Below are 25965 nucleotides of genomic sequence, written 5' to 3'. Positions count from 1 at the left end.
CTCGGCCTTTTTTTTTTTTTTTTTTTGAGACAGAGTTTCGCTCTGCTGCCCAGGCTGGAGTACAGTGGCACGATCTTGGCTCGCTTCAACTTTCGCCTCCCAGGTTCAAGTGATTCTCGTGCCTCAGCCATCTGAGTAGGTGGGATTACAGGCATGCACCACCATGCCCGGCTAATTTTTTAATTTTTAGTAGAGAAAGGGTTTCGCCATGTTGGCCAGGCTGGTCTTGAATTCCTAGCCTCAAGTGATCTGCTCACCTTAGCCTCCCAAAGTGCTGGGATTACAGGCATGAGCCACTGTACCTGGCTTAATTTTTAAAGTAATCTGAATATTCACTGTCTAAACATGATGACATCAAGATCAAAAAAATTTCTTAATATTTCTGAGAGCTCTTTGACTTTTAAAATATAAGCACTATTATGATAGATCAATTAAGATTATGAATTTAGGACAGGCATGGTGGCTCACGCCTGTAATCCCAGCACTTTGGGAGGCCGAGGCGGGCGGATCACAAGGTCAGGAGATCGAGACCATCATGGCTAACATGGTGAAACCCCATCTCTACTAAAAATACAAAAAAAAATTAGCCGGGCATGGTGGTGGGCGCCTGTAGTCCCAGCTACTCGGGAGTCTGAGGCAGGAGAATGGCATGAACCCGGGAGGCGGAACTTGCAGTGAGCTGAGAGTGTACTACTGCACTCCAGCCTGGGCGACAGAGCGAGACCCCCGTCTCAAAAAAAAAAAAAAAAAAGATTATGAATTTGTCACAGTTATAAAATAGAATGTATTGAATCTCAACTATCCTAAATAATTATTAGCTAGAATTACCAACAATCACTCTACTATTCTGTGATATAGGACCTATTATTATCATCATTTTATAGAAAAAGATGATGAGGTTCATTGCTCAAAATTATAAGGTTATCATTTATTGAGCATTTACCATAGTAAGGTACTATGCTAAAAGTGTTTTACCTATATCATTTAACCCTTTTGACAATGCTGTGATTCAGTTACCTGTTCCAATTTACATATAGGATAGGCGGATAAGGAACTTTCCCAAGATTACAAATATGCTGAGTGGCTGAGCAAGAACTCAAACCTACATGTGTTTATTTCAAAGCCCGTACTCTATTATTACAATAGGAACTTTTTCAAACCAATAAACAAAGCTCTCTTCTGCTTTTATTAGTCAAAAATCCATAGCTTTAAATCTTTTTCTGGATAGGTTAACAAATTAAAGATGTTAAAAGAAATTATTTGTTCCTTTTTGTTTTCAACTTTTGCTGGTTGAAATTTAATTAGAAGCAGTACCGTAACATACAAAAAACTCTATCTCCGACACCACCCAAAAGCTAGAGCTCTAACTATGCAGGCATTGTAGCCACTGAAAAAACATTAGGTAGAACAGATTGAGAAGTGGAGTTTAGGATGAAGTTGTAAAAAGTGCCAATAGCTTAAGGGTAAGAATTCCAAATATTCCTAGTTTCCTGACAGGTACTCTGATCCTACTGCAAGTTACCTTTACTAGCCTAATTTTATTTTTTTTACTTTATTTACTTTTGCTCACTCACTCTGAAATTTCATCAGTAAAATTTTCACTGACATTAATAAGCCCTTTTTCTTAAAAAGAAAAAACTCTGGAGGGAACATCAGCCATTAACAAATCGGTATAAATTTCTGTAAGGATAGATTTCTTCCTTTAAAACGAGTTAAAAAGAGCTACCCTGAGGGAGTGAAAAGTTTTACTTGGAGGTGAGAAAGCAAGTACAGGTGAGCCTCAAAGAACTTAGAGGGATTCAGCAGGCCTGCACAGGATGCTGCAGTGAAGACTGAGGGAAGTATGACTGGCTTAGGTAAGTACACTAGTTAAGGGGTGGGGAGTATGTTGACAGAGGAAGACTGCCAAACACAAACCACCTACTGCAGAATTTTGCCCATATTGAGATTTTGCCAATGGAATAAAAATAACTATATTTTCTACTGCCTTCTGGAAATGAAAATCTATGGGTTAAAGACTTTTTGTGGTTACATTGAGAAAATATTAAAGTAGTTTCTATACGGAAAAGTGGGTTTTAATATGACGACTGACCTAACCCATTGTTGAAATGAAGATTAAAAGTACATTTTTAAGTTACAGACACACTTTAAAAAAATAATTTGGATGCAGTGAAAAGTATTACCTCTTCCTTCCTCCTTTCTTCCATCAATTTGCTTTATCTTCTTTAATCCTGACAACTGCAGAGTGACTTAAAATAGCTGATTTTCCCAACTATCCTGAAAGTCAGTATATGCTATAAATTTTTATCCCTAACTGCCAATTAACTCCGTCAAAGTAAGGTTTTTTATTTGTTTTTTTTGTTTTGCTTTGTTTTGTTTTGTTTTGAGACAGAGTCTTGCTCTATCACCCAGGCTGGAGTGCAGTGGCGCTCACTGCAAGCTCTCGGCTCACTGCAAGCTCTCGGCTCACTGCAAGCTCTCGGCGCTCTCGGCTCACTGCAAGCTCCGCCTCCCAGGTTCACGCCATTCTCCTGCCTCAGCCTCCACAGTAGCTGGGACTATAGGCGCCCGCCACCGTGCCCGGCTAATTTTTTTTGTATTTTAGTAGAGACGGGGTTTCACCGTGTTAGCCAGGATGGTCTCGATCTCCTGACCTCGTGATCCGCCCGCCTCGGCCTCCCAAAGTGCTGGGATTACAGGCATGAGCCACCGTGCCTGGCCCTGTCAAAGTAAAGTTTATAAGAATGCATATATTAATATTAAATAGCTAAGTATAAAATGTTTTTTCCAACTGATAAACATAAATAGAACAAAGCACCTATATACAAAGGGTAATTTGACTTTTTAAACATGTAATAGACAATAGTTAACTTTTCAAAATAAAGTTGTTACTTTCAATTAGTTAAAAAAAATTACCTTCAGATAGTGGCTCAGGTTTAAATTCCAGGCCTCAAGCATTCTACTACCCCCAGAAATGTCCTTTCTTGTCCACTGAAGTTCTTCCTTTTGGGGGCACTAAATCATGATAGCTGTAGCTTCATTTATGTGAAAGCTTTAATTGGGTCTTCACAGCAGCATTTTCTCTGTAATGAGAAGGTATTTAATGTATATTTTATTTTCCCACACATAAAGATAATTATTACATTTTGTTATGCAGGTTTTATTTTAAAATAACCATTATCAGCCTGGTGTGGTAAAACCATCAATTGATTCATTTAAGAGAACTAAAGATGAGGACTGACTTTACAGGTAACTACATGTATCTTGGGACAGGTGACAATCTCTCTGTGCCTGTTTCCGTGTCTAAAATCAGGTATTTGGAATATTTAAATTCTCACGTTTTGTAACTATCACTAAAACAAAGATCTCTAGCAAATTACATTTTTCATCAATGAAAATACTTACTATTGGGGCATCTTTTGGAGCCACAAGAAGCTTGAAAATAAAAGCTCTTCTCCCCATGCCCTACCTCCCAAACCCTAGAATTGACAGGCTTATTTCTTAAGCAAGCATATTACAATTAAAGAGAGCAGAAAGAAAAAAGAAAATATTAAACATGGAGCCTAAACAGTTAATGATTGGATTTCAGAAAACACACTAAAGCATTAAATTTTGCCAGCAAATTGCTTTCTAGAATGTTTTGTTATCACATTTAAAAAGTGGATTTTATCTTATATCAAAAGTAAAGATTGGAAAGCATCTGTAAAATTAGTAGCTCAGTGTTTTTATTTTGGGAAGAAAGGGCTTTTTATTGTTTTTAGACAGTGAATGTATGGCAGAGGGGTAGAGACGATTCAGGTTGTTGTCATGTCTCTTTCAAGGACCATACTTGGGCCACTGCTGTTAGGATCTTATTCAACAGCAATTCTATCAGTTCAAAATTTTGGAGGTAATTTCTTATGTGTAATATCCAAAAAAAATGGTCTTAACATCCAATCATGTTGTTGAGTATCCTTCACAGACTTCTGTGTATTAAAATATTATTGTTACAACCAATAACCTTAGAATAAATCCCCAAATAGGATAATTAAAGAGAAAGCAGCTTGAAGTTGTTTCTTTAAATTCCAGATACCTTGGTTAATGTCCTAAGATGTAAAAGATCTTTAAATCTATTCATTATCAGCACCAGATCTTATTAACTACATTAAAAAATGTTGCTCGGCGGGATGCTGGTGGCTCACACCTGTAATCCCAGCACTTTGGGAGGCCAAGGTGGGCAGATCACGAAGTTAAGAGATTGAGACCATCCTGGCCAATGTGGTGAAACCCCATCTCTACTAAAAATACAAAAAAATTAGCTAGGTGTGGTGGTGCGCACCTGTAGCCCTAGCTACTCGGGAGATTGAGGCAGGAGAATCGCTTGAACCTGGGAAGCACAGGTTGCAGGGAGCCAAGATTGCGCCACAGCACTACAGCCTGGCGACAGAGCGAGACTCTGTCTCAAAAATAAATAAATAAATAAATAAATAAATAAAATATTGCTCAAAAGTACTTTAGAAAATAAAATTTACCGCATCTTTTAGAGGTAAATGACATAACATTCCTTTTATAATATGTACAAAATTACTATGAATCAGTGGTGTCAAAAATGAAATCAAGACTAATTCACAAATATTTTAATAGGATAATTTATTTTTTAAGAATCAGTTTTTAAAGTTATGTTAAACATCGAACTTTTAAATGCATGCAATTATATATAAACAATAACCTATATTAATTTTTAAATTTTCTGCTGGATGCAGTGGCTCATGCCTGTAATCCCAGCGCTTTGGGAGTCTAAAGTGGGCGGATCTTGAGGTCAGGAGTTGGGAGGCCAGCCTGGCCAACACAGTGAAACCCTGTCTCTACTTAAAACAAACAAACAAAAAACAGGCTAGGTGCGGTGGCTCATGCCGGTAATCCCAGCACTTTGGGAGGCTGAGCAGACGGATCACAAGGTCAGGAGATCGAGACCGTCCTGGCCAACATGATAAAACCCTGTGTCTACCAAAAATACAAAAACTAGCTGGGCGTGGTGGCGTGTGCCTGTAATCCCAGCTACTCGGGAGGCTGAGGCAGGAGAATTGCTTGAACCAGGGAGTTGGAGGTTGCAGTGAGCCAAGATTGCGCCACAGCACTCCAGCCTGGCGACAGAGCCAGACTCCATCTCAAAAAGAAAACAAAACAAAATACAAAAATCAGCTGGGAGTGGTGGCAGGAGCCTGCAATCGCAGCTATTGGGGAGGCTGAAACACGGATCACTTGAACCCGGAAGGCAGAGGTTGCAGTGAGATGAGATCATGCCACTGCATTCCAGCCTGGGCAACAGAGCAAGACTCCATCTCAACCGGTACAGTGGCTCACGCCTGTAATCCCAGCACTTTGGAAGGCCGAGGTGGGAAGATCACAAGGTCAGGGGATTGAGACCATCCCGGCCAACATGGTGAAACCCCGTCTCTACTAAAATACAAAAAATCAGCCAGGCATGGTGGCAGGCACCTGTAGTCCCAGCTACTCGGGAAGCTGAGGCAGGAGAATCGCTTCAACCTGGAAGGCGGAGGTTGCAGTGAGCTGAGATAGCGCCACTGCACTCCAGCCTGGCGACAAAGGGAGACTGAAAAAAAAAAAACCAAAAACAAAACAACAACAAACAACACCACCACCACCAAAAAACCCTCCAACTCAAAAAATAAAAAAATAAAAAAAAGGACTTTTTAATTTTCAGGGAAAAAAAATCTAAGGCTGGTGTTCACAGTGTCAATTTTATTTATGGTTTGTTCTCCCTATAAGCTTCCCTGTAATCCATTTCTACCCATTTTTTACTCTGCACAAACAGACTTTTTACGTTTTTGCTCTTTGATTTTTTTTTTTTTTTTTTTTTTGAGATGGAGTTTCACTTTTTGCCCAGGCTGGAGTGAAGTGGCGCGATCTTGGCTTACTGCAAACTCCACCTCCCAGGTTCAAGCAATTATCCTGCCTCAGCCTCCCCAGTAGCTCGGATTATAGGCACCCCCCACCATGCCTGGCCAATTTTTGTATTTTTAGCAGAGACGGGGTTTCACCATGTTGGCCAGGCTGGTCTCAAACTCCTGACCTCAGGTGCTCTGCCCGCCTCGGCCACCCAAAATGCTGGGATTAGGCTGCTCTTTGAGAGCTTTACAAATTTATTTAATCCTTACAATGACTCTGAGGTAGATCTTCTTGTCTCTGTTTGTAGATAAGAAAACTGGAACTGTCAAGAAACTTGCTTAAGATCACAGAGTGCATTAGGTTCGGATCCATAATCAAATTGGAAAAAAAGAAAAACAGAAAGAACAATTAAGACTCCAAAGCCCTAATGCATAGTCTTTGTATCCTATCACACTGTGGCATTATATATATAAAACAAAAAACTTTATAATAAAGAGAAATGTATTTTCCAAACTGTGGTTCTCCAGATAACAATGTGTCTCCATGAGGGCCATATAGTAAATACATCCCATAAAAAATGATTACCAACCAAAAGCTTGCAATTAATGTTCCAACTAAAGAAAAAGACTCAAAGTAAAAGCATCAGCTATCCTAAGTACTGCTTGGAGGCAACACCAAACACGACACATAAATCATTGTTGAAAAAAACCGTAAAACATAACGCTGGGTATTTAGTTATGTTGAATGCTAAAACTAATCTTTCCTTAACTAAAGGTCTCCGTCAAATGAAAAGTGTATTTTAGTCAAGTCAGGATTTCTGTTTTGCAAACTGAAAGTCTTATATTATTAAGCATATATTCAGGTTATTTATTTTCCTGATCATAATTTTCAAATCAAATTAAGATCAAACTCTATTGACTGTCAGGTACTGTATATTCTCATTTTGATAAATTTCAAATTAATGATAAAAATGTATTAACCTGCTGGTCAATTATACATTTTATAAATATATTTTAACCAATGACATATTATCAGTAAGTACAGATTCAACGGCAAGATTTCATTAAGAAAGTGTTTCAAGCTTCAGATGCCCAAGACTTATTTAATGTGTAAATCCTCACCACTACAATAACCACATGGTTAAACGATCACCACTTCCATTAGCAAGCTCAAGCCTAATAAGTGATCTCCTGGGACTTCAGCACAGAGGTTTTCTAATTTTATTCCTCCACTCAATGTGGCTATTCTCCCTTATCTATTCACGCTGGCAAAGCTTCTAGTTAAACTGGAATTAGTAACTATTTGATGATAATAATTAACATATACTGAGTGCTTCCGATGCCGCAGTTAATTCTTACAGTTGATAAAAGTGTGGCACAGAAAGGTTAATCAAGTAGCAGAGGCAGGATTTGAACCCAGGAATTCTGGTTCCAGGGCCCGGATTCGGAGCTACAAAGGTGAGTAAACTGAAAAGAGTCCTACTTTTATTGTCATTGCTCTCTAATAAAAATTATTTTTTTCTTCCAATTGTTTAAATCGCTTCTCATTCTCTATTTAAATATTAGGCGTTCATTTAAATATTAGGCGTCTACCTTACAGTAGGACATCTTTAAACAACGTAAAAAAGGAAAGCTTTGTCTTCACCTGCACACATACCGGTCTGCCCATAAATTTTGCAATCCAGTTCTGCCTGATTCTAAACTGCTTGTCTCTTGAAGCGAATGCCTTAAAAAGTGACATTGGGATCAGGATAGTTATCTCCATCCATCCTCCCTCAGAAAAACAACTATATTAGAGTAATTCTTGGGACCATTGAGAACAATACACAGGCCTTTGGGTAACTTCAAGACAAAAAAGGCAAAAAGTCGGAGAGAAGGTGTGGGAGGATGATTTTCCCCTTCTAAACGTAAGGTATAAAAGGGCTCAGAAAGCGGAAAAAGAACCCTAAAAAGCAAGGTGCGGGAAGGCGTGAGGGACCACACATTGGGCGCTCCGCCCAAGGGGTCCGGCTCCTTCCCCGCGGCGGTGGCGCGTCCTTGGGCTCAGCAACCCTCCTGAAGACACCTAACCTCCTCCTTCTCCAGCCTGCCCCTCTGGGGCCTGAGAGCCCCGTCCCGGGCCGGGGGTCGGAAGCCGTGCCATGTAGGACCCCGAAAAGGCCCCCAAGCTTGGCGCGGAAGGCGCCGCCAGTGACCTGCTGCGGCTGGGGGCGGAGGCCGGCAGTTGCTCGGAGCTCCGGCGGGTCAGGAGGTGACGGGGGGAGGAGGAGGCAGGAGGAAGAAAGGGGGGTTGGGAGGTAGCGTCCGGTAGGTCTGCGCAGACAGCGCTGCCAGACCTCTGACTCCCCCAATCCTGCCGCCGCCGATAGCCCCACAAGGCGACATGGGAAGTCCGCCGGAGCAGAGGGGAGAAAATTCAAAACGAGTCTACTCAACCTCGTCTTGGCTCCGAGGCCCCGCCATGGAGACCAGCATAATGCGCAGGCGCGCCCCACCGGGAGCGCGCAGCGCAGTCCCACGAGAGTAGGACCACTATCGGCCACCGTCGACCGTTTCCTCTCTCATCCGTTCTTTTCTTCGTATTTCCGCCTCTCGCCTCTCTCTAAAAGCCGTAGTTAGAGGCGAGATTTAGGAAAAACCTCTGCCGAGTGAGCGTCTGGTTGGGAGTATGTATGAGAAAAAAAAACTGGCAAGGCGTTAGTCAAGCAAAGCTGAAGGCAGAGGAAATTTGATATCTGGCTGGAGTCTAGAGGATTTAATGCAAATAAGATACTCTGAGGGCAGCGTGGCAAAAAAAGACTACAATTCCCGGTGGTCACAGCGTTTGAGAAGCGATGCTTTCTGAGACTTGTAGTAACTACGAGCTGTGTTTGAACTATCCAGGCTCAGGACAGCCTCTTGAAAAAAAATTTTTTTATTAATAAAGCGGATTTGAGTGGGATCTTTTTCCTAATCGATTACGGGCCCACACGTGTGGGAAGAATTCTAACAATGATTAAAGGGACATGCTACCTTTACGACTATGCTTTTCTAATCGATGACTCCTAAATCTAGGAGTAGGTAGTCGATGTTTGTGGTCTGGGCGTCTGTAGAAGGGCAACCGCGTGCTTTCTGCAGAGGAGACCGGAGGGCAGAAAGCAGAGTCCAGGCTTAGACTGCAGTTCCTTGCTTACCTGTGCAGTCTAATTTTGAGCTGCCTCTTTGTAGTCTTAAAAGGCAGGAGCTTCGTGTTGTGGGTCTGCTAACCCGTACGTTTCCGTGGGCAAGTCGTGTGTACTCCTCGCCATGGCTCAGCTCCAAACACGCTTCTACACTGATAACAAGAAGTAAGTAAGCGTTCCACCCTTCTCTCCCTTCCCCAGGTTCCTTTCCGACCACCCCTTTGGTATGACCTTGTAGATCCCTGGTTGTTTCTGCTGTCACCCCCACCCTTTTTTCTGAGATTACCTCCTTTCTAACCAGCTTCGTAGGTTCATATAATTTGAATTGTGAGTGTGGAGGAGGCTGAAGGGCTTCAGGTTTGCTTTCTGAATGAAACATTTTATATGTGTAATTTAACAATGAACAGTGGGCCTTGTTATAGGGTATCTGCTAGTGGTGGTTCACAGTTTTTGAAAACACGTTTTTGAAAATGGAAAAAAAGATTTTGAAAATGAAAAAACATATTTACAATTTATGTATATCTATATAGATATATAAACATTTTAACCAGTGGTTTCAAGGTCTGTTAGCACTCATTCGAAAACTAATTATATGCTGCCTTGTGGTATATATTGCATTGTTAGTTTTCTTTGTGTTTGCCTGGTCTCTTCCAACTATATTGGAAGTCTCTTGAGGGCAGGGACTATATATTAAGCTTCTTGGATTGGCTGAGTCAACAAAAAATGTCAACTTTTTCAGTGAAAATGATAATAAATATTTGTCGTGTTAATAAGCTAAAGTTAGCCATAAACTAGGAAACTCCCACCTGAGTTATATCTGTGGTTTTGTTTGTAGCTTTATGAGGAGAGCTAGTAAATCATCTTCCCTCCCCTTGTGTTGTTGCTGAAAGTATACATAAATCGTATTATCAATGCACCTGAGTATATGTACTTACGTACATAGCCTTAATACTTCTCTAGGAACGTGGTGATGCGTAAACATAACCACTGTGTTTTTTAATTGAAAGTAGGTTTTTTTGTTTTTCTTAAAATAAAATTTTTTGAAATATATGGGGCTTTTTTTTGTTTGTTTGGTTTGGTTTTTTTGGAGACAGAGTCTCACTCTGTTGCCCAGGCTGGACTGCAGTGGTGGGATCTTGGCTCACTGCAACCTCTGTCTCCCGGGTTCAAACAATCTTACCGCCTCAGCCTCCAGAGTAGCTAGAATTACAGGCATGTGCCACCAAGCCTGGCTAATTTTTGTATTTTTAGTAGAGACAGGAATTTGTCTTGGTGGCCATGCTGGTCTCGAACTCCTGGCGTCAAGTGATCCGCCCACCTCGGTCTCCCAAAGTCCTGGAATTACAGGCATGACCCACTGCGTCCAGCCTTGAGATAATTGTTGATTCACATGAAGTTGTAAGAGATAATAGGCCACTGTGTTTTAACCCCTGAAATGAATGGATACATGTCATATGTGTGTGTGTGAATTTAGGCCCTCCAAAAGGTAAAAAAACGTAGAAATTAAAATTCTTTGCTGAGTGCTGTGGCTCATGTCTGTAATCCCAACAGTTTGGGAGGCCGAGGAACGCAAATCGCTTATCTCAGGAGTTTGAGACCAGCCTGAGCAACATGATGAAACCCCGTCTCTACCAAAAATACAAAAAATTTGCCAGGCATGGTGATGCCCACCTGTGGTCCCAGCTACTTGGGAGGCTGAGGTGGGAGGATCTCTTGAGCCTGAGAGGCAGAGGTTGCAGTGAGCCAGGATCAATGCAACCGCACTCCAGCCTGGGGAACATAGTGAGACTCTATCTCAAATAAATAAATAAAAACATTCTTGCTTTTTCTTTTTGCTTAATATTATGGTCAGTAAAATGGAGGCGGGGGGGCTAATATAATTGTCACACACACAAGAATATACATATATGTGAATTATATACATAAATATATAGCTATAGCTTTATTGCTCAAAGTGTGGTTTGAGGATCATCAGCATCATATTTGCAAAGTTGTGCAACCATCACCACAGTCAATTTTAGAACATTTTTCATCATCCTTGAGCTGTTTGTTAAATAATACCTCCAGCCCTAGGCAACCACTGATCTACTTTCTAGCTCTGTAACTTTCTCTCTTCTGGACATTTTGAATAAATGGAATTATATAATGTGATCTTTTGTGACTGGCTTCTTTCACTTACTATGATTTTAAAAAAATGGTTTCATTATGTCATAGTATATATTAGCACTTCATTCCTTTTTATGGCCAAATAACAGGCCATTGAATGGATGTACCATATTTTTCCGTTCATCAGCTGGTGGGCATTTAGGTTGTTTATACCTTTTAGCTATTATGAATAGTTGTTATGTGAACACTCGTACAAGTTTTCGTGTGGATGTATGTTTTCGTTTCTCTTGCATATATGCTTAGGACTGGAGTTTTTGGGTCAGATGTAATTCCATGTTTGAGTTTTTGAGGAACTGCCAGACTGTTTTCCAAAGCAACTGCACCATTTTACGTAACTGCCAGCAATAATCAGGGTTCCAATTGCTCCATATTTTCACTGACACTTGTTATTAGCTGTCTTTTTACTTATAGCACCCTAGTGGATGTGAAATTATATTTCATTGTGTTTGATTAGCATTTCCCGGATGACTAATGATGAGCATTTGCATGTCCCTATTGGGCCATTTTAAAATTTGTGTTGTCTTTTTATTATTGAGTTGTAAGTGTTCTTAATATAGTCTAGATACAAGTTCCTTATCAGATACATGATTTGCAAATATTTTCTCACAGTCTCTCTTATAAGAGTCTCCTAATCTGCCTTCTGTCATGTGTTCCTCTATTTCAGTGCCCATTGTGCAGCCAGAAGGATCTAACTAAATAAAATCTGATGATACTTCTAATTTGCACTGCTGTGATAGTTATTCATTACCCACAAAAAAGAAGTAAAAATGATTTCACATGATATATAAAGCACTCCATGTGTATCTCTTTAGCCTTTGGTCACTTTGGAGCAAAGTCAGATTTTCTGGAAGTGGCTGGTTGGGCAGTTTAACAACTCCTAGCTATTGTTTTGATGTTGTCTCTGCTTTCGTCCACACTGCTTCTTCCAGCCTACCCTTCCCTCACCTGGCAAAAACTCACTTCTCTTTTGAGACAGGGTCTTGCTATGTCACCCAGGCTGGAGTGCAGTGCAGTGGTGTAATCTCAGCTCACTGCAGCCTCGACCTCCTGGGCTCAGGCAGTCCTCCCACCTCAGCCTCCCAAGTAGCTGGGACTACAGGCACATGCCACCACGCCTGGCTAATCACTTTTCTAAATGTTGCTTGACAGTTATCTTTTTTGTGGATTGTTTCTGGCCCTGCTCCCCTGCCCTCCTTTTCTGTGGTTAAAATGACCTATGGTGTCTTTGTTCTTTTTATACATGTCACCTAATGGCATTGTTCTTATATAACTTCATTCTATTTGATTACCAAACTTCAACCTCATCTTAGAACAGAGACCATGTTTTAATTCATTTTTGTTTACAACATGTAGCAAAATGTCTGGCATTTATTTACCCAATAAATGTATGTTGAATTCGTAAAAGCATGTTTGTTCAAATATCTGTAGACTTGATCTTGACATATCATTTCCTTTTTGTAGATATGCCGTAGATGATGTTCCCTTCTCAATCCCTGCTGCCTCTGAAATTGCTGACCTTAGTAACATCATCAATAAACTACTAAAGGACAAAAATGGTGGGTATATATGCTTAGGAGAGGGCACAATGCCCCTCATTATTCTAAAATGCATTAAGTTTTTAGTTCCTTTTTTGGCCTTATGATACTGTATGAATTTTGTAGTGGTAAAATTTGTAAGTTATAAAGTACAGGTTCTTCTGCTGGATGATACTGTAAATACTGCTTTGAGAGAAAAGTTTTCAGAAAAAAATTTCTGTTTAATCTGTTTTTAAGGCCATGTGGAAATATGGTGGTTGTAGTTAAGGAATAAAGATTTTGGTATAAAGTTGTAATATAGAGGTAATCAAGACATTGATTGTTCTACAGAGGGCTGAGTTATGCAGGCGTAAAACAAGCGTTTTAGTGCTTAGGCCCCACTTACTAGTGAAGCACAAAGCAAAATAACAATATCAGTATTTGAGTGTTTAGTGTAATATCAAAATGACAGTATGAATACCAGTATTTTTGTGTCCAGAATTCACAAAAAAAGGATATAACAAAACATGCAAGAATATAAAACATTTAAGAGACAAATATTAAATATACTATTGTACTAATATAAGTTATTTGCCCATTAAATTAATATGAACAATGTATGTAAAAATATCAATGAAATAAGATTGGCTATGAGTTAATAATTGTTGAAGTTTGTAATCCCAGCACTTTGGGAGGCCGAGGAGGGTGGATCACGAGGTCAGGAGTTTGAGACCAGCCTGACCAACATGGTGAAACCTCGTCTCTACTAAAAATACAAAAATCAGCTGGGCATGGTGGCACATGCCTGTAATCTCAGCTGCTAAAGGAGGCTGAGGCAGGAGAATCGCTTGAACCCGGGAGGCAGAGGTTGCAGTGAGCCAAGATCGCACCATTGCACTCCAGCCTGGGTGATAGAGGGAGTCTCAAAAAAAAAAAAATGTTGAAGTTTGGTGATAGGTGTAAGGAGGCTCCTTGTATTATTTTCTGTATCTCATTGTAGTTTTGATTGATATTTCTGAACTTTTCCATATGTATGAAATTTTCTGTAATAAAATATTTTTTAGAAAGTAAAGAAACATTACATAAAATAGAGAAAATTTAAACATGAAACATTAAGCGATTCTCCTGCCTCAGCCTCCAGAGTAGCTGGGATTACAGGTGCCCGCTACCATGCCTGGCTAATTTTTTGTACTTTTAGTAGAAACGGGGTTTCACCATTTGGTGAGGCTGGTCTCGACCTCCTGACCTCAGGTGATCCACCCTCCTGGGCCTCCCAAAGTGCTGGGATTACATGTGTGAGCCACCATGCCCAGCCAGAGGCAAGTGTATTTTTATGCAAATGTTTCCAATGCTGCAGAGCTCTTCCGACTCTACCGTAGTTGGAGGAATGAGGAGGGTAAGGGTTATAAACTAATGTGTAGTATTTTCCCCATCTTCGTCTTCAAATAATCACATAATTTTTTTGTGAAATTTGAGATGATGTTTTTGAGCAACTTTATTGGCATGGGGTGGGGGAGGAGGGGACAGGGTCTGCAATCTTTTTATTGCTAGCAAGTTACAGTTCAATATTCAATATTCAAGGATATTTACATAGCATTTCCTGTTGCTCCTTGTTTTTGTTTTCATCATGGATATATAGAGATTCTGATGCATAGTTACCTTTATAAATTTCAAAACTGTTATATAGTCTATTTGTTGAAAAAGTCTTTGAACTAGAATAAGAAATATTCTTTTTAATTTTTGTAAGTACATGGTAGGTGTATCTATGGGGTATATTAGATATTTTGATACAGGCATATAAGGTGTAATAATCACATCAGGGTAAATGAGGTATCCATCACCTCAAGCATTTATTCTTTGTGTTACAAACAATCCAATTATACTCTTTGTTGTTTTTAAATGTATAATTAAATTATTGACTATAGTCACCCAGTTGTGCTATCAAATACAAGATCTTATTTATTCTTTCAATTCTTTTGTACCCATTAACCATCCATTTCCACTTGCCTCTCACTTCCCCCACTACCCTTCTCAGTGTCTGGTAACTCTCCTACTCTGTATCTCCATGAGTTCAATTGTTTTAATTTTTAGCTCCCACAAATAAGTGAGAATATGCAAAGTTTGTTTTCTGTGCCTGGCTTACTTCACTGAACATAATGACCTCCAATTCTACCCATGTTGTTGTAAATGACAGGATCTCATTCTTTTTTATGGCTGAATAGTACTCCATTGTGTAGAAGTACTGATTTCCTGATTTCTTTACTTTTGAGTATATACCTAGCAGTGCTATTGCTGGATCATATGGTAGCTCTATTTTTAGTTTTTTGAGGAATCTCCAAACTGTTCTCCATAGTAGTTGTACTAATTGACATCCCCACCAAGGTTTATGAGGGGTCCCTTTTCTCCATATCCTCACCAGCATTTGTTATGGCCTGACTTTCAAATAAAAGCCATTTTGGACTGGCGTGGTGGCCCACGCCTGTAATCCCAGCACTTTGGGAGGCCAAGGTGGGTGGATCATGAAGTCAAGAATTTGAGACCAGCCTGGGCAAAATAGTAAACTCCATCTCTACTACAAATACAAAAATTAGCCAGGCATGGTGGCAGGTGCCTGTAAACCCAGCTACTCAGGAGGCTGAAGCAGGAGAATTGCTTGAACCCGGGAGGCGGAAGTTGTAGTGAGCCGAGCTCGCGCCACTGCACTCCAACCTGGGTGACAGAGCAGGACTCCGTCTTGGGGGGGTGGGGAAAAAAAGCCATTTTATCTGGGGTGAAATGATATCTCATTGTAGTTTTGATTTGTATTTCACTGATGATCAATGATGATGAGCACCCTTTCATTTACCTGTTTGCCATTTGAATTTTCTTTTGAGAAATGTATGTTCAAACCTTTTGCCCAATTTTTAATCAGATTATTAAATTTTTACCTACAGAGCTTTTTGAGCTCCTTATATATTCTGGTTATTAATCCCTTGTCAGATGGGTAGTTGGCAAATAATTATTCCCATTCTGTGGGTTGTCTCTTCACTTTGTTAATTGTTTCCTTTGCTGTGCTTTTTAACCTGATGGGATCGCATTTGTCTATTTCTGCTTTGATTGCCTGTGCTTGTGTGGTATTACTCATGAAATTTTTGCCCAGACCACTGCCCTGGGGAGTTTCCCCAATGTTTTCTTGTATTAGTTTCATAGTTTGAGGTCTTAGAAATATTTAAGTCTTTAATCCCTTTTGTTTTGACTTTTGTATATGGCAAGAGATAGGGGTCTAGTTTCATTTTTTTTGCATATGGATACCCAGTTTTTCCAGCACCATTATTGGAGAGACTGTCTGTTCCCCAGTGTAGGTTTGAGTTCACTGTAGATGTGTGGATTTGTTTTGGCTTCTCTATTCTGTTCCATTGGTGTATGTGTCTGTTTTTATGCCAGTACCATGCTGTTTTGGTTACTATAGCTCTGTAGTATAATTTGAAGTCAGGTAATGTGATTCCTCCAAGTTTGTTCTTTTTGCTTAAGATAGCTTTGGCTATTCTGGGTCTTTTGTGGTTCCATGTAAATTTTAGGATTTTTTTTTTTTTTCTGTGAAGAATGTCATTGGTATTTTGATAAGGATTGCATTGAATCTGTAGGTTGCTTTGGGTACTATGGACATTTTAACAATATTAAATTCTTCCAATCCATGATCCTGGAATATCTTTCCATTTTTTTGTGCCTCTTCAATTTCTTTTTTTCTTTTTCTTTTCTTTTCTTTTCTTTTCTTTTTTTTTTTTTTTTTTTTTTTTTTTTTTTTGAGACAGAGTTTCACTCTTGTTGCCCAGGTTGGAGTACAATTGCATAATCTCACCTCATGGCGACCTCCACCTCCCAGTTTCAAGTGATTCTCCTGCCTCAGCCTCCTGAGTAGCTGGGATTACAGGTGCCTGCCACCACGCCCAGCTAATTTTTGTATTTTTAGTAGAGCTTTGGTTTCACCATGTTGGCCAGGCTGGTCGCGAGCTCCTGACCTCAGGTGATCCACCCGTCTCTGCCTCCCAAAGTTCTGGGATTACAGGCGTGAGCCACTGCACCCAGCCCTCTTCAATGTCTTTCATCGATGTTTTATAGTTTTTGTTGTAGAGATCTTTCACTTCTTTGGTTAATTCCTAGGTATTTTATTTGTGGCTACTGTAAGTAGAAATACTTTCTTGATTTCTTTTTCTGATTGTTCGCTGTTAGCGTATAGAAACGCTACTGATTTTTGTATCATGCAACTTTACTGAATTTATCAGTCCTAATTGGTTTTTGGTAAAATAAAGATTATATCAAATATAACATTATATCATTGATTTTTCCAAATATAAGATAAAATCATCTGCAAACAAGGATAATGTGACTTCCTCCTCTCCAATTTGGATGCCCTTCCTCCCTCCCTCCCTCCCTCCCTCACTTCCTTCCTTCCTTCCTTCCTTCCATCTGATTGCTCTAGCTAGGACTTCCATTGCTGTGCTGAATAACAGTGGTAAAAGTGGGCATCCTTATCATGTTCCAGATGTTAGAGGAAAGGCTTTCAGTTTTTTCCCCATTTAGTATGGGGGTCTATTATATATGAATTTTATTATGTTGAAGTATGTTTTTCTATACCCAGTTTTTTGAGGGCTTTTATCATGAAAGGATGTTGAATTTTATCAAATGCTTTTTCAGCATCAATTGAAATGATCATATGCTTTTTGTCCTTCATTCTGTTGATATGATGTATATATTAGGGTTCTTTAGAGGGACAGGACTAATAGAATAAATGTATATATGAAAGAGAGATTTTTTGTTTTTTTGGTTTTTTGGTTTTTTTGAGACAGAGTCTTGCTCTGTCGCCCAGGCTGGAGTGCAGTGGCACGATCTCGGCTCACTGCAACCTCCACCTCCCAGGTTCAAGCAATTCCGCTTCAGCCTCCCAAGTAGCTGGGATTACAGGCGCGTGCCACCACACCCGGCTGGCTAATTTTTGTAGTTTTAGTAGAGACGGGGTTTCACCATGCTGGTCAGGCTGGTCTTGAACTCTTGACCTCATGAGGCCACCCGCCTTGGCCTCCCAAAGTACTGGGATTACAGGTGTGAGCCACTGCGCCCAGCCGAGAGGGAGTTTATTAAGGAGTATTGACTCACACGATCACAAGATGAAGTCCTACGATAGGCTGTCTGCAAGATGAGGAGCAAGGAGGCCAGTCCGAGTCCCAAAACCTCAAAAGTAGGGGAGCCGGCAGTACAGCCTTCAGTCTGTGGCCGAAGACCCGAGAATCCCTGGCAAACCACTGGTCCAAGAATCCAAAAGCTGTAGAACTTGGAGTTCAATGTTTGAGGGCAGGAAGCATCCAGCACAGGAGTAAGATAAAGGCCTGAAGACTGATCCAGTCTAGTCCTTCCACATTCCTCTGCCTCCTTTTATCCTAGCCATGCTGGCAGCTGATTAGATGGTACCTACCCAGATAGAGGGTAGGTCTGCCTCTTCCATTCCGCTGTCTCAAATGTTCATCTCGTTTGGCATCACCCTCACAGACACACCCAGGAACAATACTTTGCATCCTTCAATCCAATCAAGTTGACACTCAGTGTTAACCATCACAGTGTATTACATTGATTTGTGTATGTTGAACTATTCTTGCATCCCTGGGATAAATCTTACTTGGTCATGATGATCTTTTTAATGTGTTGTTGAATTTGGTTTGCAAGTATTTTGTTGAGGAAAGAATTATTCCTGTAAGAGAAGCTTTGCAATTCCAGTATGTTACCCAAATAGTTGGGTAACATTTTTCTAAACATATAGACCGAACATTATTCCTTCTGTATAGACTGTTACCATATTGCAACTCTGAAAGAAATAATGAATGTAAGTACAGTAGTGGTTCTCAATAGCTGTTAATCCTGATAATTAGGTAAAAGACTGACAAGGAGCATTATGGTGGATAGAATCAGACTGATATAATCCAAGCCCTATGATGGGTCTTAATATCTGAAAAAGAGACACAACCAGATCCTATTTACATCCTGATGGGATGTAACAGGAAATAGACAATACTGCCTGTGAATATTCTTGTCAAAAAAACACAAAAAACCCTGAAATCTAACCAGGCATTTACCATTTACCTCTGACTAGTTTATAGGATATTTGTGTGATAAAGAAACATGTTAAAGGACACCTTGGAGATGGAGTCAACAAAACCCAGAATGTTACAAAACAGATGACCCACTTTCATCAACAAATACATGGCAAGGAGAAAAAGGAGGAGGAACTGTTAAAGATTAAAAGAAACATTAATCAAATATAATGTATGGATTATGGATGCTGATTTTTGAAAGCTCACTGTAAAAGAACATTGACTATTTGATATTAGAAGGAGTGATTGTTAAATTTTAAAATATTGTGACAAATTTTTTAAGTCCTTATATTTTAGAGATACATGCTAAAGTATTTACAGATGAAATGATATAATTTCTGAGATTTGCTTTAAAATAAACCAGCCGGGGATTGGAGGGTGGAATATAGATGATATTCCATTAGTTGGTGGATGTCAAAATGGGCAATAGTGATGAGATTCATTGTTATTTCTACTTTTGTGTATGTTTGAAATAATAAAAGTTTTCTAAACCAAAATAATTACACCAACAGCAGTAAAAAGACATTATACTAACAGAACAAAGTATTTCTGATCTTAAAAATCACAGAGAAACTCAGAGGCCACGCTGGGATAATAGGTACCTGTTTGTTTTGGGAGTTCTCATATACCTCTGCCAATATTACTTAGACATTAAGAGTGATAATTTTGTTATGTATTTTCCTCAGAGTTCCACAAACATGTGGAGTTTGATTTCCTTATTAAGGGCCAGTTTCTGCGAATGGCCTTGGACAAACACATGGAAATGGAGAACATCTCATCAGTAAGTTCAAATACTTACCTTCTATATTTCACTTGAGGTATTATCGGCTATTGTAGGTAAACTCCTTTTAGAATCACACTGAATCTATCTTTAGTAGCAAAGATTCTTTTTAATATATTGGATATATATATTGTGTGTGTTATGTATTGTGTGTATATTTTATGTGTGTATTGAATATATATAGTGTGTGTGTATATATATGTATATTCCTGTATATTCAATTTTGAAGCCCTCTTTTTTTGTGAGAGTGTTTTATTCAAGAAATAAATGAACACATTCTTTATATTTGTGGAAGAACTGGCAAGAAAGGGAATAGCAAGTATGTGTGTACAAATACTGGTGCACAAAATAACTGGGCAAATATAAAAACTATGGGTTAAGTTACTGTTATTTTTCCCTTTTATTTTCAAAGTTTCCTTATATTGCTTTTATGATTAAAAATATAACTTATAATTGTTGCTTGTTTTGTGATTTTAAAAATTGTGGTAAAATATACATAACAAAATTTAGAATTTTAACCATTTTTAAGTATACAATTCAGTGGCATTAAGTGCCTTTGCAGTATTATGCAACCATCACCATTTTCCAGAATTGTTTCCTTATCCCAAACAGAAGACCTGTACCCATTAAACAATGTGCTTTTTTTCTTAATTTTAATGTTTTCTTATATCTTCTTTTTTTTTTTTTTTTTTCTGAGACAGAGTCTCCATCTGTTGCCCAGGCTGGAGTGCAATGGCACAGTCTTGGCTCACTGAAACCTCTGCCTCCTGGGTACAAGTGATTCTTGCGCCTCAGCCTCCAAAGTAGCAGGATTGCAGGCATCTGCCACCACGCCTGGCTAATTTTTGTATTTTCAGTAGAGACAGAGTTTCACCATGTTGGCCAGGCACATCTTGAACTCCTGATCTCAGGTGATCCACCCGTCTCAGCCTCCCAAAGTGCTGGGGTTATGGGTGTGAGCCACTGCGCCTGGCCTAAGGCTTTCTCATATTCCTTTCCCCCCCATTTTCAGCGTAAGTTGTACAAGGCGATTAATATTTCTTCCTTTTAAAATTTTTGTTAGGAGACAGGGTCTTGCTTTGTTGCCTGGGCTGGACTTGAACTCCTAGGCTGAAGCAGTCTTCCTGCCCCAGCTTTCCTAATGTTAATAGCTGGGACTACAGGTGTGAGTCACCATGCCAAGCTATTATTTCCTAATATCACTCTTAGCTTCCTGTTAGGTCAAATAAAGTTCTTGACTTTTTGAATGGCTCCAAATTTGCTGAGTTATAAAGGGGACTAATATGAAGGATATAAAGGAGATATATTAAATTGGGGGTTATCTTCATAATGTAATACTTTAAAACTATACCACCTGACTTGTTGCTGGTTTCTCTTGTGATTAGGAAGAAGTTGTGGAAATAGAATACGTGGAGAAGTATACTGCACCCCAGCCAGAGCAATGCATGTTCCATGATGACTGGATCAGTTCAATTAAAGGGGCAGAGGAATGGTATTGCCAGATTAATGCCCTTCTCTTTTTTTTGTTTTGTTTTTACCTCCTTCAGTCTTTTTAAATCCATATATACATATTTTTCTGTGATTTAATGTTATTTGTAAATTAATTTTGTGATCTCTGTATCAGTGGCCATGCCAAACAGAAAGATCTTTTCATTCAGTGTCTTCAAGAAGAAACAGGTGGCCGGGTGCGGTGGCTCATGCCTGTAATCCCAGCACTTTGGGAGGCCGAGGAGGGTGGATTACGAGGTTGGGAGATCGAGACCATCCTGGCTAACATGGTGAAACCCTGTCTCTACTAAAAAAGTACAAAAAATTAGCCGGGCGTGGTGGTGGGCACCTGTAGTCCCCACTACTCGGGAGGCTGAGGCAGGAGAATGGCGTGAACCTGGGAGGTGGAGCTTGGCAGTGAGCTGAGATGGCCCCACTGCACTCAAGCCTGGGCGACAGAACGAGACTCTGTCTCAAAAAAAAAAAAAACACCACAGGTATTTATTAATAGGTACTCTTTTCTGTTCTGTTCAATATGTGGTAGTAACAATTATTGTTGCCTTTTTTTTTTTTAAACGGGGTCTCTCTCTGTTGCCCAGGCTGGTCGCAAACTCCTGGGCTCAAGCAGTCCTCCTGCCTCAGCCTCCTGAATAGGTGGGATTTCTCTACACACAGCAATATTTGTCTTCTGAATAAGTCATGTATCTTAGAGCATTTAATTTATTTGGTTCGATTATGTTGCTTTTAAGACCAAGGATATAGTTTGTTTCATAAAGGAAAAAAGTAACTTTTATAGCCATAGATCTCCTGGCCTAATACTGTAAAGATGCATAGCATACTATTTTAGGGCTAGAAAGAGCAGACTAGACTCAACAAAGAAGGTACAGATATCTTAGGGCAAATCCTCACTGGCCTTGCTTATAGGAAAACACCTCAAGAGTAGATTATGGTAGGAGCTTCTTTCAAAGAATGCCTTCTTGGAATTATTACATAAAGTTATGTTTCTCCTAGTTTCACTTTTAGTTTAAATGGTTTTCACTGGTTAAGTACAAAGTACTTCAGGTGGACAGACAGGCGCATGGCTCACGCCTGTAATCACAGCACTTTGGGAGCCTAAGGCAGGTGGATCACTTGAGATCAGAAGTTTGAGACCAGCCTGGCCAACATATTGAAATCTGTCTCTACTAAAAATATAAAAAATTAGCTAGGTATGGCGGTCTGTGCCCATAGTCCCTGTTACTCGGGAGGCTGAGGCAGGAGAATCACTTGAACCCAGGAGGCAGAGGTTGCAGTGAGCTGAGATCGCGCCACTGCCTTCCAGCCTGGGCAACAGAGCAAGACTCCATCTCAAAAAAAAAAAAAGTACTACAGGTTGGGTATTCCTTATCTGGAAATGTTTGGTACCAGAAGTATTTTGGATTTAGGATTTTCTTGGGGGGGGGGGGGTTTGGAATATTAACATATACATAGTGAAATATTTTAGGGACGTGATCCAAGTCTAAACATGAAATTCATTTATGTTTCATATACAGCTTACACACCTAGCCTGAAAGTAATTTTATACTATGTATATATATGATATATATTTTATATATATATATATTTTTTTTTTTTTTTTGAAACGGAGTCTCGCTCTGTCGCCCAGGCTGGAGTGCAGTGGCGCAATCTCAGCTCACTGCAAGCTCTGCCTCCTGGGTTCATGCCATTCTCCTGCCCCAGCCTCCTGAGTAGCTGAGACTACAGGCACCCGCCACCACGCCTGGCTAATTTTTTGTATTTTTAGTAGAGACAGGGTTTCACTGTGTTAGCCAGAATGGTCTCGATCTCCTGACCTCATGATCCGCCTGCCTCAGCCTCCCAGAGTGCTGGGGTTACAGGCGTGAGCCACCACGCCCAGCCATGCCAGGTATTATTTTTAGGAGGTTGAGAAACGTCAAGTGATCTGATCTAGTATGGCTTGAAATCTCAATCTTCATATCAAAGAAGAGTTTAAAAGTATAATCCTCAAAGTTACTTTGTCATTGCCAAAGAAACATTTCAGGGTTTGGAAAAACTGCTTTTTGTGTTTCATAAGATTTTTTTTTTCTCATAGGATCTTGACTGGTTCTTATGATAAGACTTCTCGGATCTGGTCCTTGGAAGGAAAGTCAATAATGACAATTGTGGGACATACGGATGTTGTAAAAGATGTGGCCTGGGTAAAAAAAGGTTAGGACAGTTTGCCTACACTTAGAGGAATCCTAGACAGGGATTTGGAAATAAGCCATTTTTGGTGCTGGGGAAGAATGGGGAGTGGGTGGGAAGTATCTCATACCTCAGTTATTATGAGGTCTTTCAAAAAATATAGTGTTCAAGAAGAAAAAGATTATATAAAAAATTCATAAATTTTTAGAAGTGTATCTTTATTAAAATTACATCAGATAATATACATTTTCAAGTTAATATTGAATGTATTACATTCATCTTTTCTTCTGTTTTTGTTTGTTTGTTTTGTTTTGTTTTGTTTTTGAGATAGTCTCGCTGTGTCACCCAGGCTAGCGTGCAGTGGCATGATCTCGGCTCACTGCAACCTCCACTTCCCAGGTTCAAGCGATTCTCCTGCCTCAGCCTCTCGAGTAGCTGGGACTACAGGCACCTACCACCACGCCTGGCTAATTTTTGTATTTTTAGTAGAGACAGGGTTTCACCATCTTGGCCAGGCTGATCTCGAACTCCTGACCTCATGATCCACCCGCCTTGGCCTCCCAAAGTGCTGGGATTACAGGCATGAGCCACTGCACCCAGCCTGTTTGTTTGTTTTTTGAGGCAGAGTCTCACTCTGTCGCCCAGGCTAGAGTGCAGTGGCTCCATCTCAACTCACTGCAACTTCCACCTCCTGAGTTCAAGTGATTCTCCTGCCTCAGCCTCCTGAGTGGCTGCAATTACAGGCGCCTGCCACCACACCCGGCTAATTTTTATATTTTTAGTAGAGGCAGGGTTTTGCCATGTTGGCCAGGCTGGTCTCAAACTCCTGACCTCAAGTGATCGCCTGTCTTGGCCTCCCAAAGTGTCAGTATTACAGGCGTGAGCCACCACACCCAGCCATCATCATCTATTTTTGAAGAATCTTTTCTTTATACCACATCAGCCTTTTAAAACCTGGCCATATGAGTTATCTTTTTAACATCTTTTTCAATACCAACAAAAAAATTTAGTTCTTTGGTTTCAGAACATGATGTATTCTAAATGGTATACTGATTTGTTTCTTATTCTTGTGTTCTCCTTTCTCCAGATAGTTTGTCCTGCTTATTATTGAGTGCTTCTATGGATCAGACTATTCTCTTATGGGAGTGGAATGTAGAGAGAAACAAAGTGAAAGCCCTACACTGCTGTAGAGGTCATGCTGGAAGTGTAGATTCTATAGCTGTTGATGGCTCAGGAACTAAAGTAAGTAGCTAGAATATTATTAGTACTGTGTTAAATTTGAATTTGAGCTTGTTGCTAAACATTTTTTTCTGCATATATTCATTGTGTTGGCCTAGTTTCCTAACAATCGGTGACAAAAGGTAGGATTTCAAAGCAAGAGTAAATACTCATACAATAGGAGATAGTCACTTGCTCAGTTTGAATCCCTGGTTTAGAACCTTATATAAACTCCAGAAATTTTAAGAAATGAGGTATGGGCCGGGTGCGGGGGCTCACGCCTGTAATCCCAGCACTTTGGGAGGCCGAGGCGGGCGGATCACCTGAGGTCAGGAGTTCGAGACCAGCCTGACCCACATGGAGAAACCCTGTCTCTACTAAAAAAAAAATAAAAAATAAGCCGGGCATGGTGGCACATGCCTGTAATCCCAGCTACTCGGGAGGCTGAGGTAGGAGAATCACTTGAACCCAGGAGGCAGAGGTTGCAGTGACCGAGATTGTGCCATTGCACTCCAGCCTGGGCCCAACAAGAGTGAAACTCAGTCTCAAAAAAAAAAAGAAATGAAGTAAACAAGCCATTCATTTATATAACCTTCTTACCTCATAGTAATTGACATATTTCCAGTCTATATCAGCTACTCTTAAGTGCTGTCATCAACTGAAAATGCCTAGTTGATCATCTGAGCGTTAGCATACACTAAAGTTAGTGCTAATAGAGTTTTACTATAGTACCAATCTACTCTTTATCATGACAAAATGGTAAAAGGTAGTTAAAAGGTAACAAACCTGAGGGCAATACCATATTGATTTATTAATATGAAGGGTTATAAATCCACTTACAATTTGAAAGTTTCCTAAGCCACATTGAAGTATTCTGGACTTAAGAGTGTTTCTTTGACAGTTAGGGTAACAGGATGCTTGTATTCAAAGGTGAAGATTTATGATTTTTCATATTGAGCCGAAAAGTTTTATATGTTGTTTAGTCCAAACTTTAGTGGATTAACTGTACCTCTTCTTTTTGGTTAAGGAGAGATAGAAACTCAACTTGAACTTATTTAACCTTAAAAGTAAATGGATTGTGAGATCCAAGGAAAGACTGAACAACCACATCACAAGAAGGTTAATGGTGCATTTGGGCCTCAGGAACCAGTGGAATAGAGGCTTGAATGTGGTCCGCACACCCTCTCGCAGTCTTGTCCCTCAAGTTGACTTTATTCTCTCTCACTTCAGATTGGCTTTCTTCAAAAGACATGGCAATAAGCTTGGCCTTCAAGATTTCCCAGATTTTATGTTCTGTCCTATCTGCCCCTGGAAAAGGCTAATTTCAGTTCTGTGGAACACAAGTTCTTTGAAAAGGTCCTGAATGAGGAAGAGACCTACTGTTGTAGGCAAATAATATGAATCATATTACATATGTCTTTTCCCTTCATATACATCTGTTTA

The 25965-nt window shown here is 39.9% G+C and overlaps 2 protein-coding genes across 12 annotated transcripts in view; one reads left to right on the top strand and one right to left on the bottom strand.

Annotated features, from left to right (window-relative positions):
- CARF (calcium responsive transcription factor) overlaps positions 1-8427 on the bottom strand; it is an 87077-nt gene extending 78650 nt beyond the window's left edge. For 5 of the 10 annotated variants that reach the window (XR_010129676.1, XR_010129678.1, XR_010129677.1 and 2 more), the window contains exons 1-2: positions 7534-7734; positions 2917-3083 (exon numbers count right to left, since the gene is read on the bottom strand). Coding sequence is in view for 2 of the 10 variants with exons in the window: in XM_031008629.3 (XP_030864489.1) it covers positions 2917-2958 (42 nt within the window). In the remaining 8 variants the exon portion in view is untranslated. Of the gene's footprint in view, positions 1-2916; positions 3084-6158; positions 6755-7533; positions 7735-8324 lie in introns of those variants that run through there. The other 5 variants (XM_063695104.1, XM_031008629.3, XM_063695109.1 and 2 more) reach the window with 5 other exon arrangements.
- WDR12 (WD repeat domain 12) overlaps positions 7775-25965 on the top strand; it is a 33526-nt gene continuing 15335 nt past the window's right edge. The window contains exons 1-6 of one of the 2 annotated variants that reach the window (XM_004033072.5): positions 7775-9214; positions 12677-12771; positions 19538-19632; positions 21018-21124; positions 23213-23328; positions 24392-24546. In XM_004033072.5, coding sequence (XP_004033120.1) covers positions 9174-9214; positions 12677-12771; positions 19538-19632; positions 21018-21124; positions 23213-23328; positions 24392-24546 — 609 coding nt within the window. In that variant the 5' untranslated portion in view covers positions 7775-9173. The remainder of the gene's footprint in view (positions 9215-12676; positions 12772-19537; positions 19633-21017; positions 21125-23212; positions 23329-24391; positions 24547-25965) is intronic. The other variant, XM_055379435.2, reaches the window with a different exon arrangement.

Source organism: Gorilla gorilla, chromosome 11 (assembly GCF_029281585.2).
Source record: "Gorilla gorilla gorilla isolate KB3781 chromosome 11, NHGRI_mGorGor1-v2.1_pri, whole genome shotgun sequence".
NCBI lineage: Eukaryota > Metazoa > Chordata > Mammalia > Primates > Hominidae > Gorilla > Gorilla gorilla.
Note: the sequence above shows the minus strand (reverse complement) of the source record. Positions and strands in the feature narration are given on the sequence as shown.